General features: G+C 30.1%; 1 protein-coding gene across 1 annotated transcript; it reads left to right on the forward strand.

The window, feature by feature from the left end:
* The first annotated feature begins 3,955 nt into the window (after positions 1-3,955).
* LOC114283644 (uncharacterized) lies at positions 3,956-7,994 on the forward strand. The gene is made up of 7 exons (XM_082918365.1): positions 3,956-4,797; positions 4,874-5,242; positions 5,500-5,576; positions 5,741-6,356; positions 6,790-6,987; positions 7,117-7,120; positions 7,856-7,994. The coding sequence occupies exons 1-7, from the start codon at positions 4,623-4,625 to the stop codon at positions 7,992-7,994; spliced, it is 1,578 nt and encodes a 525-aa protein (XP_082774491.1). The 5' UTR covers positions 3,956-4,622.
* The last annotated feature ends 8,545 nt before the right edge of the window (positions 7,995-16,539 follow it).

Genomic DNA, 16,539 nt, shown 5'->3' on the forward strand with positions numbered 1-16,539 from the left:
TAGATTTATGCTTTAAAGGGTAATACCAAGCTAAGAAGGATATTAGGCGTCGTAAGACGAGATGGTAGGGCCTAAAATGATATATACTAGAAATATTTAAGAATAGAACAGATATAAAAGGTACTTGGAACTTAAAAGATGATGGTAACACTATGTGGAACTTGATGACTAATTATATGAGGACTCAAGGGAAGTCCTTGGAGAGTCGAAAGGAAAGGAACCCAACTCTAAGGAAACTTGGTGGTGGAGGGAGGACGTTTAAGCAGTAGTAAAGATGAAAAAAGAGTGCTGTAAAAAGTGGCAAAAGCATAGAACTGAGAAAAATGCTAAGAGCTACAGATTGGTTAAGGTGGTTAAAAAAGACATATGAATGCGTGATGACTACTATTAGATCGCATGTTGGAGAGACAAGTGAATTTTCAATTATTGTGGGGTTATACCAAGAATCAACCTTAAGTTCTTATCTTTTTGCTTTAGTTATGGATGAGTTAACGAGAAATATTCAGACTGATGTGCCATGTTGTATGCTTTTTGTATATGATATCGTGTTAGTGGATGAGATTAGAGAAGTAGTTAACACTAAGTTGGAGACTTTGATAGAAGCATTTGAATCTAAAGGATTTAGGACAGAGTACATGGAGTGTAATTAGTAACAAAAACAATGGAAGTATATGAGAAGTGAAGATTGAGAACCAATAACTACCTAAGAGTGAACATTTTCATTATTTTGGATCGATTATCACAATGGTTAGGGAGATTAGAGCGGATATGATCTACAAAATTAAGGCAGTGTGGCTTACATGGAGGAGTGTGTCTGGGATACTGTGTAATAAACAAGTACCCACTAGACTAAAACAAAAGTTCTATAGAATGGCTATTAGACCAACAATGTTGTATGGGACAGAATGTTGGGCAACTAAGAAGCAACATGTAGATAAGATAAGTGTTGCTGAAATGAGGATGCTAAGGTGGATGTGTGGCAAGACTAGAAAAAGACAGAATTAGAAATGAGTATATTTGTAAATAGGTAGGAGTGGCACCTAGGGGTGCTATCAAATCGTTTTTTGACGGTTTGGTTTGCGGTTTAGACTCGCCTACATGTTTGTGGTTTGGAAAAGATTGAATTCGCAACTGCCCGCAATGCAGGTTACGGTTTGTGCGGATAGGGTTTGCAGACGTACAGGCAGTTGTGGGCAATTTGCGGATTGAATTTTTTTCTTTAAAAATTCATTCACTATCTAGTACCCAACAACACAATTAAAGTAAAATTATTCAAAATCCTAAGCTTTCCTAAAAGTAATTATTCATCAACTTTTACATTCATCTAAAAACCAAAATGCAACAACAATAACTAGTTAAGAGCCAAAATAAATTGTTGTCAAACTTTATCCAAACCCATTAAATAAAATAAAATAAAATAAAAACATTAGCAAACTCGTAATCTCCATAGAAAATGAAAATTATATAATTTATTTAACCTTCAATCTTCATAGAAAATCTCAATGCTCTTTCTAAGAATTTTCTTTATGAGAAAGAGAAAAAAAAAAAAATAAAGGTTTTATACTCCAGTTTTGTGGTTTAGAAAACAAAGAAAATAATTTATGAAACAAACCTTGAAGTTTTGTCCAAAGATAACAAAGAACTCAAATGTTGAGAAGGATTCTGTGATAAAAAAAAATTTGCCACCAAATTTATCTTTCTCTTCTACAAAACTTACAAAAAAATCTGACGGTCCAGATTTAAAATATATATATATATATATATATAATGTATAAAGTTACGGGTAGGTAAGTGCGGGTGTGGGTAAAACCCGCGACCCACCGGCAACTTGCAAAATAGAAAAATCCTAACCTGCATCCGACCCTAATGATTCTGCGAAACCGCTCAAATAGGTACGGATCGGATAACCCTATGCCCAACCGTAGTAGAATCGATAGAAGATAAGTTAAGAAAGAATATATTGAGATGGTTTGGCTATATATAACGGTCAACAAAGATAGTAGTGAAGAGATGTGATACAGTGACGATAAATAAAGGTGTTATGGAAAGGGGCAGGGCTAGATTGACATATACGAGTGTAATAAATAGATATATGAATCTCTGTAATTTGACTAACTAAATGGTCGTTGACTGAGTCAAGTAAATAAAAAAGATTCATATAACTAATCTCATTTAATAAAATTTAAGTGTTGATTTGATTTGGTTTGATTTAATAATTGAAGACTCTTGGTGTAATTAACCCTATTAAAGAGTTAGTAACTTTTTAAAGGTGAATAAGCTCAATTGACACTACAGTGTTGTACGTGGTGCCTACCTCTGCCCAAGGCTCACTCGTCAACATTTGTAATATAGTAATTGATGTATTGAAATTTTAATAAATTTTTAATGTCAATGTAGTTTTTGTAGTTGTAATTGTATCACTTTTACTTTTTAATTTTTATAGTCTTAATTTAATTGAATTGATATTATTTGTTAAGAATTTTGACAAAAATCAATGATAAAATATTCAATTCAAAAGGAAATAGATTATTTTAAATTAGATACTATCTCTCAATTATTTTTGGAATAGTAAATAACCATTTTGATCATCGATTTTAGTTCAATTTCTAAAATAACTTTACCAATCGGATTAGATTGACATTATATGAAAATTTTAAAATCAAAATTGATGCAAATAAATTTAGAAGAACCACTGGAGTAATTTGTACCAAAAAAAAAATAATAACAATAATAATAATAATAATAATAATTAATAGGGTTATTGGATCCGATTTTGTTTGCTGCGAACCAATCCGTAGATGAGACTTTCTTAATTAACCCACAAGCACGTGAAGCTCTAGTTCACAAACTTATTACCTGTATTACAAGGAAACTCCACTTATGGAAACTCAATATTTTTCCCTTTTAGTTTCACCGTTCTCTCTTAGATTTACTTCTCCTATATTCCTTTCCCTCTTCATAAATTTTTTCATAGAGCAATTTTCCTGCTTGATTTTCCATAGAAAATCCTAGTGATATCCTAAGAGAAAACCAAAACAAAACCCACTTTGCAAATTGCATATATCTTGGTGAAGATATTCTCTTTCTTCGAATAATAATAATAAAAGTGTTTTCATTATGTCAAAGATTGAGGTTGTTCATGTGAGTCTGAACCGGGCAGCACCACCGCAAAGCAGAGTGAATGCCAACTTTCCGGAGGGTTTGAGAGTTCTTGTGGTTGATGACAACGTTGTCTGCCTCAAACTTGTTGCTGCTCTTCTCAACAAGTGTCACTATAAAGGTTTCTATTCTCAATCCCAATATATATATAGACTTATATGCTTGAAGATCACAAACAGGGTTTGGTTTATTATTTGAACAAGTTTATAATTCTTGAGGATATGAAAATTTATGTAGAGAGTACCTATAGAATATGATTCTTAGACTTTTTTTCTTTGAATTTTAAATGTATACACGTGATTCCTAATTTTAAATGTATAAATTGTGCGGAACATAACTGCAATAGTTACATAAATTGAGAATTTCGAATTGTAGAATTTATGAATTAATTGTGGACATCTTATTAGGTTGCTTGTGATTTTTTTTTCTTTTTTTAAAATGATTTTGCTAGTTTGGGTTTGTGAACATAATGGAGTTATAGCATTTTTATGGTAATAAACAGTAAAGACATATTTAAATATCTTAGCATGATGTTCTGGGCATATCTAATTGGGATCGTTGTATCTTTGCTATGATGTTTTTGTCATCCTTTGCTTTTATTGTTGGATGTCAATGTATTGTTGCTTGTTTATCATAAATAAAGTGCTTTTTTGCTGTTTCAAAAAAAATAAAAATAATAATAATAATTTTGCCCAATTGCTCCATCTTTCTCTCTTTATTTTTAAAGCCAACGACCAAGTAAGTATAATGTTACTAAATTGTTGGATATTAAAGAAAATTACAAAAGAATCTGAACTTTTAATTTTGTCAATTTAAATCTTAAATTTTAATTTGGTTTTAATTTAAACCATCAACCTATTTTGTTATGTAAAACAGATGAAAGAAATAGTATTTTAGTCATTAAATTCAATGTATGTGTACATGAAACATCTAAAATACTTTTTTCATTGATTTTAATGACTAAAATATCATATTTTTCGTTGATTTTACTTATCGGAAATAGGGAGGTAGATGATGGTTTAGATTGAAAAGAAATAAAAAGTTTATAATTTAAATTGATAAAATTAAAAAAAAAAACAATGTTTATTTAATTACAATGGTCAAACTAGAGGTTTTTTTTTTTAATTTCTCTTAAATTTTATCATTATTGTGGGTCCGACTAGATCTCGGTTATAAAAATACAAAATGAATTTGAATTTGAATTTTACAGTTGGGGATTAGGGAGAAGATCATGGCTTCCCTATGAATCAAGGTTCATATTCCAATATTTTTATTTAGTTACTCTGACAAAATTTTCAGAGAGAGTTCAATCAAAACATATAAAGCCAAACAAATTGAATTTAATGCACTGTTTCATAGAATTTTTTCTAAAACTACATTCCTTACTCTAGAGAACAGAGATACTGAAATCTTGACTATTGAAAGGGTCATTGAACTATTAGGCCTATTTATTCCAAAATTTTATGCATTTCGATATGTATGCAGTTACGGTGACAACAAAAGCAACAGAAGCTCTTAAAATGCTGAGGAAGAAGAAAAAAAAATATGATATTGTGATTACTGATGTTATAATGCTTGATATGAACGGTTTCGAGCTTTTGGAGATAATAGACCTTGAAATGGACATGCCAGTAATAAGTAAGCTCATCATTTCTTAATCAGTATACATTAACTTGGACGAGATTAAATCTTAAACATAAGTTTGGAATTGCAGTGATGTCTGCAAACGATAACAAAGAATTGGTGATGAAGGGGGTAAAGCATGGAGCTCGAGACTACCTGATAAAGCCACTTCGGTTGGAAGAAGTGAAGAATATTTGGCAGCATGTGGTCCGGAAAAATCTATTTAATACAACGAAATATGGCACCGTGCAAGCAGGAACATATCAAAACCCCCCAATTCCATCTTCAAAGAGGCAGAGGGAAAATAGAAATGAGGAAGAAGAAGAAGAAGAAGAAGAAGAAACAAACACTCATAATGAGGAATCTTCTGCAAAGAAGAAGACGAAGAAGAAGAGGGTTAGTTGGACTGGAGTGTTGCATAACAAGTTTGTCGATGCTGTTCGGCTGCTAGGAGTGGATAGTAAGTCTTGGATCTTCATTTTATTTTATTTTACAAGCTTAAAAAATATACACCTGATTGATTCCCAATACATATGGCTTGATACTTCCAATAAGGTTACACTGTAATCCATACTTAATCGTCTTTCGATACCACTATGTAAAATCTTGCTCCTTGCACTAGCTTAGCTGCTAATATCACACAAACATGACAAAAGTAAAAGTATGTATTGGGGTGTATCCTAACATTATTGGGTCTGTGTCTTTGTACCTTTGCAGAAGCAGTTCCAAAGAAGATACTCGACATCATGAATGAACCGGAGATCTCTCGAGGAAGTGTTGCTAGCCACCTTCAGGTGAGTTTGGTCTTTCCATCAAGCTTCCAAGATGGCATTCTAGGTTATGAGTCCTCTGTTTGCTATATCCTGCATCATGGACTACTCAGATATGTAATGCAAGTGAAACTAAACTGTGATTCTTTAACTGTTTGTTTTTTGATACTCCTTTTTCTTGATTGCAGAAGTACATAAATGCCTTAAGGAAGGAGAACACAAAAGCTAAAATGAGCCAAGAAAGCGAGAACAATATCAATTCAAACAAAACAAACGGGCTTCTATCCAATACAATCACCACATCTTGTATTAATCAAGGCCTAAACACCATCAATCATCACAACAGATTAGCAGAACAAGACATGAGTACTGGGATCACTTCATTTGGTAGCCAACTTCAAACATTTGGTGCTTCTACATCAAATGCAAAACTCCTCCAACAAAACCAACTACCTCCCAAAGTAGTGGAAGATCAAATGCGCCCAACCGTGCTTGGAAGTGTCCCTCCGTCTCCATTTTTTGCGACAAATCCATCTCCCCATCATGAATTGAATGGGATGAGGTTTCACTCTATTAATTCGAGAACAAAGATGTTTGGTGACAATGTCAAGATGTCTTCTTCTCAGCTTCCTAGCTTTAACATAGGACAATCTGGTCCAAGCAATATGCCTGTTAGCTTTGGGCCATATTCATGTCCTCCTGCAGCCTTCAACCTTGGCGGTGTTTCTTTTCGAAAGCTTGGAGATGCTTCAAATCAATTGAATCCAATTTCTCAACCTGATTCTCTTGCCATGTTGCTTCCATGTTAGTTATCCTCCCTTTATCTTTCTGTTTGGTATATTTCTTTTTATTTTTGTTCCCCAATATCATTGATGTTCTGTTTGGTTTTTAGTATTTCGTTAATTTGTTCTTTTTCTGCTCCTATATCAATGAAACCAAAATTGAAATAATTCTATAAATTGACAGAATTTAAAGCTTTCAGACTATAAAATAAGAATGTTATATCAATTATTGCACTTCAATTTGAGAGCATATTTCACTCTATGTCCACTTAAAACAAAAGGGTTTCTTCCTTTAATAAATTTTTGATTGATGGAGTTTTAGTAGACACTGTCTTTGCTTTGTTTTTATTATTCTTTTACTTGGTATGGATATTAAGTCAGCTACATATATATGTACCGAGTGAATAATTTTGAGTTTTATAGAGCTTCATCATTCTGTTGTTTTCTGATTTCAGGGCAACATGAAGGAAAAAAATTAGCTAATCTCAAAGTAAAAGAACCAATTGACTCAATCCGAAAAACGCAGTTTGTGCAACATCGATATCCCTTTGAGAATACAGAAAGAGAAATCAATATCCATCATAATAACAGCAGTAGTTTCCCGGATGATGACCTCCTTAGCATTGTGGTAAAACAGGTGACATTTTTCAGCTGTAATTCCTCTTTTCAGAATTAGAAATGTCCCCAATCCATTGAAGGACAAACATATTTAGCGATTTTTTTAAAAAAAAAAAAAAAATTCCCCATGATTGATTATTGGGTCTTTGCTTTTGATTGCATAGGTATGTCAGTCTTTTCTCAAGTCACACAACCCTAGTACCAATGGATACACACGAGACACTTGTCAAGCATATCCAATAAGGAAAAAGGCTAATTAACATGATCATATGCCTTTTTTAAAATCAGTTTTAAACACTATCCCACAAAGGAAGCTTGTGGTTCACTAATAACTTCTGAAAGCACCTTCTTTAATCTGATTGATTACATCTTGGATAATATTTTGTAAATAAATCCTACCATATATACTAAATGGGATTGGACTCCTCAAAGCATGAATCTCTTTCAACCTTAGGAATTAAGGCAATGAATGTAGCATTAAAGCCATTTACAATTCTGTCATTATTGTAAAATTCCTAAGACAAAGACCATAACATCCCTTTTAATGATGCTCCAAACCTTCTTGATAAAAGAAAAATTAAACCCAGCGGAATGCTTCACTGCTTGCAGCTTCTTCAACAACAGATATCACATTTTACATGTAGCTAAATTGGATTTGGAGTTGACTGCAAAAATTATTAGGTTAACTTGACAATAAATAAGATTTGATTCCAAAACAACAGTTAGTTGTGACATGCAAGATAGATCATTGATGCAGTCATGAATCACACTAGTAATAACTTAAATTATTCCATTAAAATGCCTAACATTTAAGATTGATTCTCTTCAACTGCTTATAGATGAATCTATATAAACAAGGACTTGTAACTATTGCTTGACACTTTTTTGGCTTCTTTATTGCAGTTTAGCAGGAACTCGGCTCCTATATTGTAATCACAGGGCATCCTATTTTAAATTGAAGCTGATTTATGAAAACGAACAAGAAGAAGATTTTGTTGATGCCTATGCTGATAGAAGTTTTTTCGTGTTCGTGATTGTTTAGAGATGCTCTCCATATTGTGAGATTTGAAGATTGATGCTTTCTCTATGGGAAGACAAATGATAGTTTTTAAAGTTTAGACTGTGGTGTGATTTATTGATCAGATAAATCATGATTTATTCTAGATTTATTTACATTGTTAGATGTCCATAGTACATGCATTAATTCTCTAGGATACATATATTTTTAATTTGCCTCATTTTATGGAATTATGGGTGTTGAAAAACATACCATCAGAAATCATTTTGTGTAGAATCTTAAGTTTGTTTTATCTAGTTAAAGGGACAGCAGGGCTTCTTTTAGGGGTAATTCTTGATGTTTTTGTTAATTTTAATGCTCTAACTGTAATGGAAATGATGTCTACGGGTAAGGTAAAAGTGGTGATTATTTAGTAGTTCCAGAATACTATCTAATATTGTTCGCGTGTATAAATCTTTACGGGCGGGATAATTTTAACCCATTTTTATTATGTAGTTAGGAGATCGAGGACGATTCACATAGTACATTTTGCAGTTAGTATAAAAATAATGATATATGATATTATGAGACTATATAATGTCATCTTGGGAGGTATTTATAATTGAATCATTTCATTAGGTTGTTGCTAAATTGGGCAAGAGATGATTCTCTCAGTTGCCATTTTAGATAATCAATATGCAAACTTGTGAATCATTTTTTATTTTTTTAATTGTCTCGTATGTTTAATGCTGGAAGCTGAAGAAGAAATGTCATGATAATAAACAGTTTATTTACCCAAAAAAAACATTCATAAACGAAATTGGGCCATAATGGAATGGGAGAAACGCCGATTTGTGTTGCTATATTCTGCATTGGCTGAAGTATATTGGGGTTATTTAGTATAGCTTATCTAAGTTGGCTATAACTTATTTTATTTTGCGAGTCTCTGTTAGACTGGTTGAAATAATTTCTGTTTAAAACTTATTAGGCAGAAATAATTTAAATAAAATGATTATCAAGAAGCTGGAAGAAGGGTGTTTTTGACTTTTACTTTCTAATTATCAATTTTTATTTTATAATAAGTTGTACTAAACAAGTCCATTGTCAGTCATTCATATTTCAACTAATGGAATGTTTGGTTCGAGTTTTTTTAAACATATCTTTTTGGATAAAAAACAATTTCAATACTTAAACAATTTCAGTACTTAAAGTACTTAAACAATTTCAATTTTATCATTTTGGTCCTAGCTCTAATGTTTGTTTACATTAATAATGGAAAAAAATATTTTATCCTTAGGTAAAAGATAGTTTTCATCTTTAAAGTATGCATTTCTTACCATTTTAGTCTCCCAAGTTCTAAACTTGATAATTTTGGTTATCAAAGTTGTCAATTTGAGTTAGGATCATATTGGTTCAAATTGACAACTTTGAGAATCGAAATGACAAAATATAAAACTTGAGATACTAAAATGATAAGAGCTGGGCATAAGATTATCCGAACCGCACAACCCGCATACAAATGGGCAGTTTCGCAAACCCAATGCGGACGGATGCAGTTTGGAATATGGCATGATTGCAGGTTGCGGGCGGATTGCGGGTTTAATCCGCACCCGCAAAAACCCGCCCGTACTTGGATTTTTTTTAAAAAAAACCTGGACCGTTGTTATTTTATTATTACATTTTGGATAAATATAAAAGTTAATGAAGAATTACTTTTAGGTAAGTTTAAGATTTTGAATGATTTTACTTTAATTGTATTGTTGGGTAGTAGATAGTGAATGAGATTGATGATTTAGTATAGGATTTTGAAAGATGTGCTTGTGTTAATTTATGCTTTGATTTAAAAGTTTAAAATTTTGAATGAATTGTTTTGTTAAAAATTGATTTTGTTGTGTTTTTAATTTTATAAGTTTTGATTCATTAATTATTAATGTTGAAGCATTTTAGAAAATGGGAGGAAAATGGCTCAAAATAAATATTTACAAAATGAGAGAAAAAAAAATGCTCTAAAAATGCAAACCCTATCCGCACAAACCGCAACCCGCACTACGGGTGGTTGCGGGTTGAATTTTTTCCAAACAGCATACATGCGGGTGGGTCCAAACTGATCCACAAACCGTCCAAAATCGAACCGCGACCACCCCTAAAAATGACAATAAACACATACTTTTGAGGCCAAAACTAGTGTTTATTCGTATTTTTATTATCAATATATACAAAAGTTAGATTTAAGACTAAATTGACTCAAATTGATAATTTTGATAATAAAAATGAAAAAAATTAAAACTTACGAGATTAAAATGACAAAAAAAAAAATAAAAGTATACTTTAAAGACTAAAACTATCTCTTATTGTAACTTTTTTGTTATTTTTTATTTTTTTTAGAATCTAAAAAAATTGATGCTTTAGTAATTGCTTTTTTTTTATTTTTTTATTTTTATCACTGAGAAAATTTTGAGAATCTTTTCAAATTCTTACTTGTATTGAAAAATTATCATATTGCCTTACGGTGTTGTGAAACTTTGTTAACATGAAACAAGATTTTAATTCTGCAAACGTTACTAATTCTTTTTTTAACCAAACTAAACAACTTATTTAGTTTTGACTTTATTGAGCCAAAAAATAGTTTATTTGGAGGTAAGTAAACAGATCGTGACTAACAACAGTTGATTTAATGCACGCTATTTAAGATTTTAAATAGTGGTTGATAATATTGTATTATCTGATATGTTTTGACCATTTTTTCATAAGTATTGGTTTATACTTGATTGAGAACTAATAATATATTTAAAATCAAAGAGGGTGTCCATAGTTTTACTGGAAGATAAATTTGTTGTGATTAAGGGTCCATTTGGGATGAGACAGTTTTAGTCACACAAAAAATAAAAAAATAAATAATAAATAATAAAAAAGTGGGAGAAAAAAAAATTAAAAATAATATCATACAAAAAAATCAAAGATTTATTTCCATTTACTCCACTTTGTAATTTTTTTTTATAAGAAATCAAAAAGTCATTCTCAAACATTTCAATTTCTTTCCTCTCATGTTGTAACAAAAAAAAAATAAAATTACTTCACGAACCAACCCTACGTAGGTAACATGGCAAAACCAAATCCATCTCTCTCTTAAGAAATTTTTTTAAAAAATAACCTATAAAACTTGTACATTAAACTTCTAAATCCTAACACATACATGCAGTTCAAAGGCTAAGGGATTGTGAATGGCCGAAAGACAAAAGTAGTGGGTCCTAATGAAAGTGGCATAACAAACCAACTACCAGGAAATTAATTTAGGCCCACAAAGACAGAAATAATGGGCCATCATAAAGAAACATTAAATGGAAAATGATTGGTAAGTGTAAAGTTTATATATATATATATATATATATGTATAATGCATTTAGAATAATGTGTTGAAGTCAATGATAATTATGAAAATAAAATCTCGTTTGGCAACATCACATTTTAGTTTAAAAATCAAAAGTCATTAAAAAAGTCAAAATCTAACAAATTATACCCAAAAAAAATCAAATATTCTCTTTTCTCTCTACTTTTTGCACGTCTTGTTGTAAAAAATTTAAAAGTTATCACAAACATATTAATTTTTGTACCTCATATTTTAATCAAAAAAATTGCTAAAATAATATGTTCCCAAACAAGATCTAATTATGAGTGTTTTGATTGAAAAAAATGAAGCTCACAAAAAAATACATCATTTTATATTAGAATTATATATATATTAAAAAAAAAGAACACAAAATATCAATTATTTTAGTCTTTATTTATGCGTTTTTATAAGTTACATACAGTTATTTAAAATTTATTAACAAATGACCTTATGACGCGTGTCCGTAAAATATCGTACGGTTGTTAATGTTCTATTATCAACTCATAAGGCTCCGTTTGTTTTGGGGTGTAATGGATGGGAGAGGATTAGGATGGAGGTGAAGTTATTTAGTATTGTGTTTGTTTGTAGAGTTGAAGAAGGAATTATGATGAAGGAGGGGATTAAGATGGAGGTTGGAAGGGAGATGAGGATGGAGGAGTTGAAAGTGGTATTAGAAAAATAGTGAGGGAATTAGAATTTTTTTATTTTTTTTTATTCATATTGGGAATTTTTTTTTTAAACATTAATGTTTTATTTTTTATATTTTTTATTTGTTTTATTATTTAATATAAAAATAATTTAACAATTCCTACACTAACAACTATCATCAAAACAAACACAACTTTAGTTAATCCCCTCACTATGAATCCCCTGTATTCTACCTCTGAAAATAAACAGGACTGTAGAGATATCAAAAGCATAAATTAAGATTGTTTTGAGAATTAGTTATTTTAATTGGTTTTTTAATTTTATATGAATAATGTGTAAAAAAATAAAGAGAATGATTGACTTTTTAATTATTTTAAATAATTCCCAAACTTGTTTTTGGAAAGATTATGTATCTGTGTGCCTAACTAACCATATTTTATCATTTTCTCAAATTGTTGTTATTTTATGGGGCTATGTAATAATATAAGTACACAACTTCTAAGGAACCTACTTGGGTGGATTTGGTGGAGAACATTAAGATCAAGATTGCGTTTTGGGCAAACAATCGATTAACCTGTCAGAATTCTCTATCTTTGACTTTCTGTCTTGCCTACATGGTATCAAGGGCTACAAAGCTAGGCTCTCAGGTTGATGTTTTGGTTTTTGCTTGTTCTTTTCTTTGTATCTCCCTTGGCTGATTGTTCTTCAGCCCTCCTTCGGCTTGTGCCTGCACATGATTGGGTACCTAGTCAAAACGTTGCGTTTTTGGGTTGGGAAACAAAACGCAAGAGTGTGCAAAAAAAGCTGAAATGGCTATTTGGGAAGCAGAAAAAATGCAGCTTGGCCATTTACAAAACTACCCTCAGCTTAGGTAAATTTCTTCAATTGGCTAAGAGTATTTTGGTCATTTTGTAGTGATGTGACACTTTTAAAAAATATTAAACTAAAAAATAAAAAAGTCAGCTTTTTACTAACTTTTCAAATCACTATCAAAAAAGTCAAAAAACTTGGTAAAAAGTCAAAAGTTAGCTTTTTACCAACTTCTCAAAACATCCCATGCCAACCTCATTGGGATATAATTTTGAACTATGATGCATTTCTGCCGAGCCTTTTTTGTTCTTCTTCTTTATCAATAAATTTCTATTTCTTTGCTGATCAAAAAAAAAAAAACAAAAAAAAAAAAAAAAAGAAAGAAAGAAGAAGAAAGGTACACAACTTCTAGTTATTGAATGGGCACAATATCACCTTGAAATTCTTGGAAGACTAGATAAGATAATTACCCCTTAAAAAGTCACATTTTAGTTAGACCTCATTTGGTTTGTGATATTTTAGTTAAAATTTTTTATAAAGCCACAAAATAACTAAAAAAATCTAAACAGTCAAAATGCCATATCATATATATCAATCAATTACTTTTTCTTTCACAATTATCTGTTCAATTAAAAAATTCATTCCATATTAACTTATTTTACTTCATTAAAAGATCAAAAAATTAAAAAAAACTACCAAAAAAGAGAAATTGCCAAACTGACACCTGGCACTATTTGTTACAGCTTCTAAGAAGTAATTATAACTTATTTTAATTAGAGAATCTGTACTAGATTGTTTGATGTAACTTTTACTTATAACTTATTAAACAAAAATAGTTTAAATACGTTAAAAAAAAATTGATTATTTAGAAGTTGGGAAAGTAGTGATTTAGTTTCTGCTTTTTGATTATCAATTTTTAATTTAAAAAAGTTACCAAACAGGACTTGAGCATAGCAAGAAATGGCAAAATCATTTTGAGGATTTAGGCAAAATCTTGTATGAAGGCATTTAGTGTTGCTAATTCATCTAATTTTTTGCGAAAATTATATTTTAGTTCAACAACCAGAAATAAACACAAATGTATATTGAAGTATTTTTTATGTTCAAATTTGCCAAAAAAATAAAGCAAGTTTCCAAAAGAAAAGACATTTTTTGTTTTAATCCATTTTGTGGACAGCGGTATGGAAAACATGGAGGAGCGATGATGGTTGTAGTGGGAATGGAAATACTAGCCAAAAAGACAACTTTGTTCATTTTGTAATTAAGTTCTTCGTATAAAGACTAGAAATAAAATTATATTTTTATTTGATTTAATTGTAAATTCAATTATAATATTTGATAATTTTTAAAATTAAATAAGAAATTAAACATGTCTATTAAAATTGTTCTATCCTACTTTCAGGCCTCGTTTGGGAAGGGTCGGTTTAGCCAAAAAGCCAACAACCCATACAAAAAAGTCAAACATTCTCTTTTCTCTCTACTTTTTGCACATCTTTTCGTAAAAAGCTAAAAAGTCATCCCAAACATACTAGTTTTTTTTAGCTCATATTTTAGCCAAATAATAAAAAAGTTACTAAATTAGCTTGTTCCCAAACGGGGCCTCAATTGATGAAACAACACACCTACCACATGCAAGAAATAATAAATTTTAAAAGAAATTTCAACATCAAATTGTTTTCCTCAGTTAGACATTCTCCCCCACAAATACAAATTTCATTTTTAATTTTGTGCAATTACAATAAGATATACTTTTTTTTTTATATACCTTTTAAAAAAGAAGAGATATTTTAATTTTATCAATTGAGTTGTTCAAATTGACTAAGGTCTATGATTCTCATTTGAAAAGTCGTCAGTTTGATCCTCAAGAGGTGGACCCACAATTTGAAGTTCTATAATTTATGTCCCCTTGAGGCCACCCAAAGGGTTAGGCTCCATAATTATATGATAGAATAATGCTTGGGATCTTTTGGGGACCCCTTTTGGGGGTCATCCCTTTATCTCCTTTGCCACGTGGCAGGTGATGATTGGAGAAGTAGGAAAAAAAAGAAAAAGAAAAAGAAAATGTAACCAATGAGAAAGAGAGGAGGTCAAAGGGAGTGGGGGAAAAAGAGGGGATGAATCATTGTTGGTATATGATATAAGCTAGGTAGAGAGAGTACATGTACCTAAAGCGAAACCCCAACTACCCTTCTAGGCCAAAAAAAGAAGGAAAAAGAGAAGGCATTTTATAAAAGAATTATATATATAAAAAAAAATAGATCACAAAATATAAATTCTTTTAGTCTTTATTTATTCATTTTTATCTAATAAGAGATATCAAAATCAAAAATTAAGGTTGTCTGGAGAACTAGTTAATTTAATTAATTTTTTAATTTTATATGAAAAACGTGTAGAAAAATAGAGGGAAGAATTGACTTTTTTTTTATTATTTTAGTTAATTCCCAAATTTACCTGTGTTTCAGAAAAATTATGTATTTATGTGCCTAACTAATCCTGTTTTATCATTTTCTCATATTGTTGTTATTTTTTGGGGCTATGTTATAATGTAAGTACACAATTTCTAGCTATTGAATAGCACTATCACCTTGGAATTTTTGGAAGCCATATAATTACTCTTTAAAAGTCACATTTTAGTTAGACCTTGATATGTGATTTTTTAGTTAAAAATTTTTATAAAGCCACAAAAAACTAAAAAAAGATTAAAAAGTCAAAATTCCATATCATATATAACAATCAATCACTTTTTCTTTTACAATTATCTATTCAACTAAAAAACTCATTCCACATTCATTTATTTCACTTCATAAAAAAAGTCAAAAAGTTAAAAAAACTATAATAAAAAATAAAAATAAAAAAAGTGAAAATGCCAAGCTGTAGGCACTGTTTGTTATAGTTTCTTAGAGATGATTATAACCTATTTTAATTTGAGAACATGTGTCAGACTGTTTAATGTAACTTTTGCTTATAATTTATTAGACAAAAATAACTTAAATAAGCTTTAAAAATAAAAAAAAAAACTAATTATTTAGAAGCTAGAAAAGTAGTACTTTTAATTTTTACTTTCTAATTATCAGTTTTTAACTTAGAAAAAAGTTCTACCAACACAGGACGTGAGTATAGCAAGAAATGGCAAAATCATTTTGAGGACTTAGGCAAAATCTTATATGAAGGCATTTAGTGTTGCTAATTCATTTAATTTTTTGCGAAAATTGTATTTCAACTGAACAGCAGGAACTTAATCTTATTTTTATGCTGTGTAAAACACTTATGTATATTCAAGTATTTTTCATGTGTTCAAATTTTCCAAAAAAACATAAAAATAAGATTCCAAAAGATAAGACTTACTTATTTTATTTTATTTTCCCATTTTGTGTATAGCAGTATGGAAAACGTGGAGGAAGGGATGATGGTTGTAGTGGGAAGGAAAAATGCTAGCCAAAAAGACAACTTTGTCAATTTTGTAAGTAAGTTCCTCGTATAAAGACTTGAAATAAAATTTTATTTTTATTTGATTTAATCGTAAATGAAATAAAATTTTATTTACTGCCATTATAATAATCAATAATTTTTAAAATTAAACATGTCTATTAAAATTGTTCTAATCTACTTTCAATTGATGAAATAGCACACCTACTACATGTAAGAAATAATAAATTTTAAAAGAATTTTCAACATCAAATTTTTTTTTTTTTTTGAGTTAGACATTCTCCTCCACAAATACAAATTTGGTTTTTAATTTTTTGA

This window comes from Camellia sinensis, chromosome 3, assembly GCF_055761805.1.
Source record: "Camellia sinensis isolate YWXY chromosome 3, ASM5576180v1, whole genome shotgun sequence".
In the NCBI taxonomy this organism is placed as follows: Eukaryota; Viridiplantae; Streptophyta; class Magnoliopsida; order Ericales; family Theaceae; genus Camellia; species Camellia sinensis.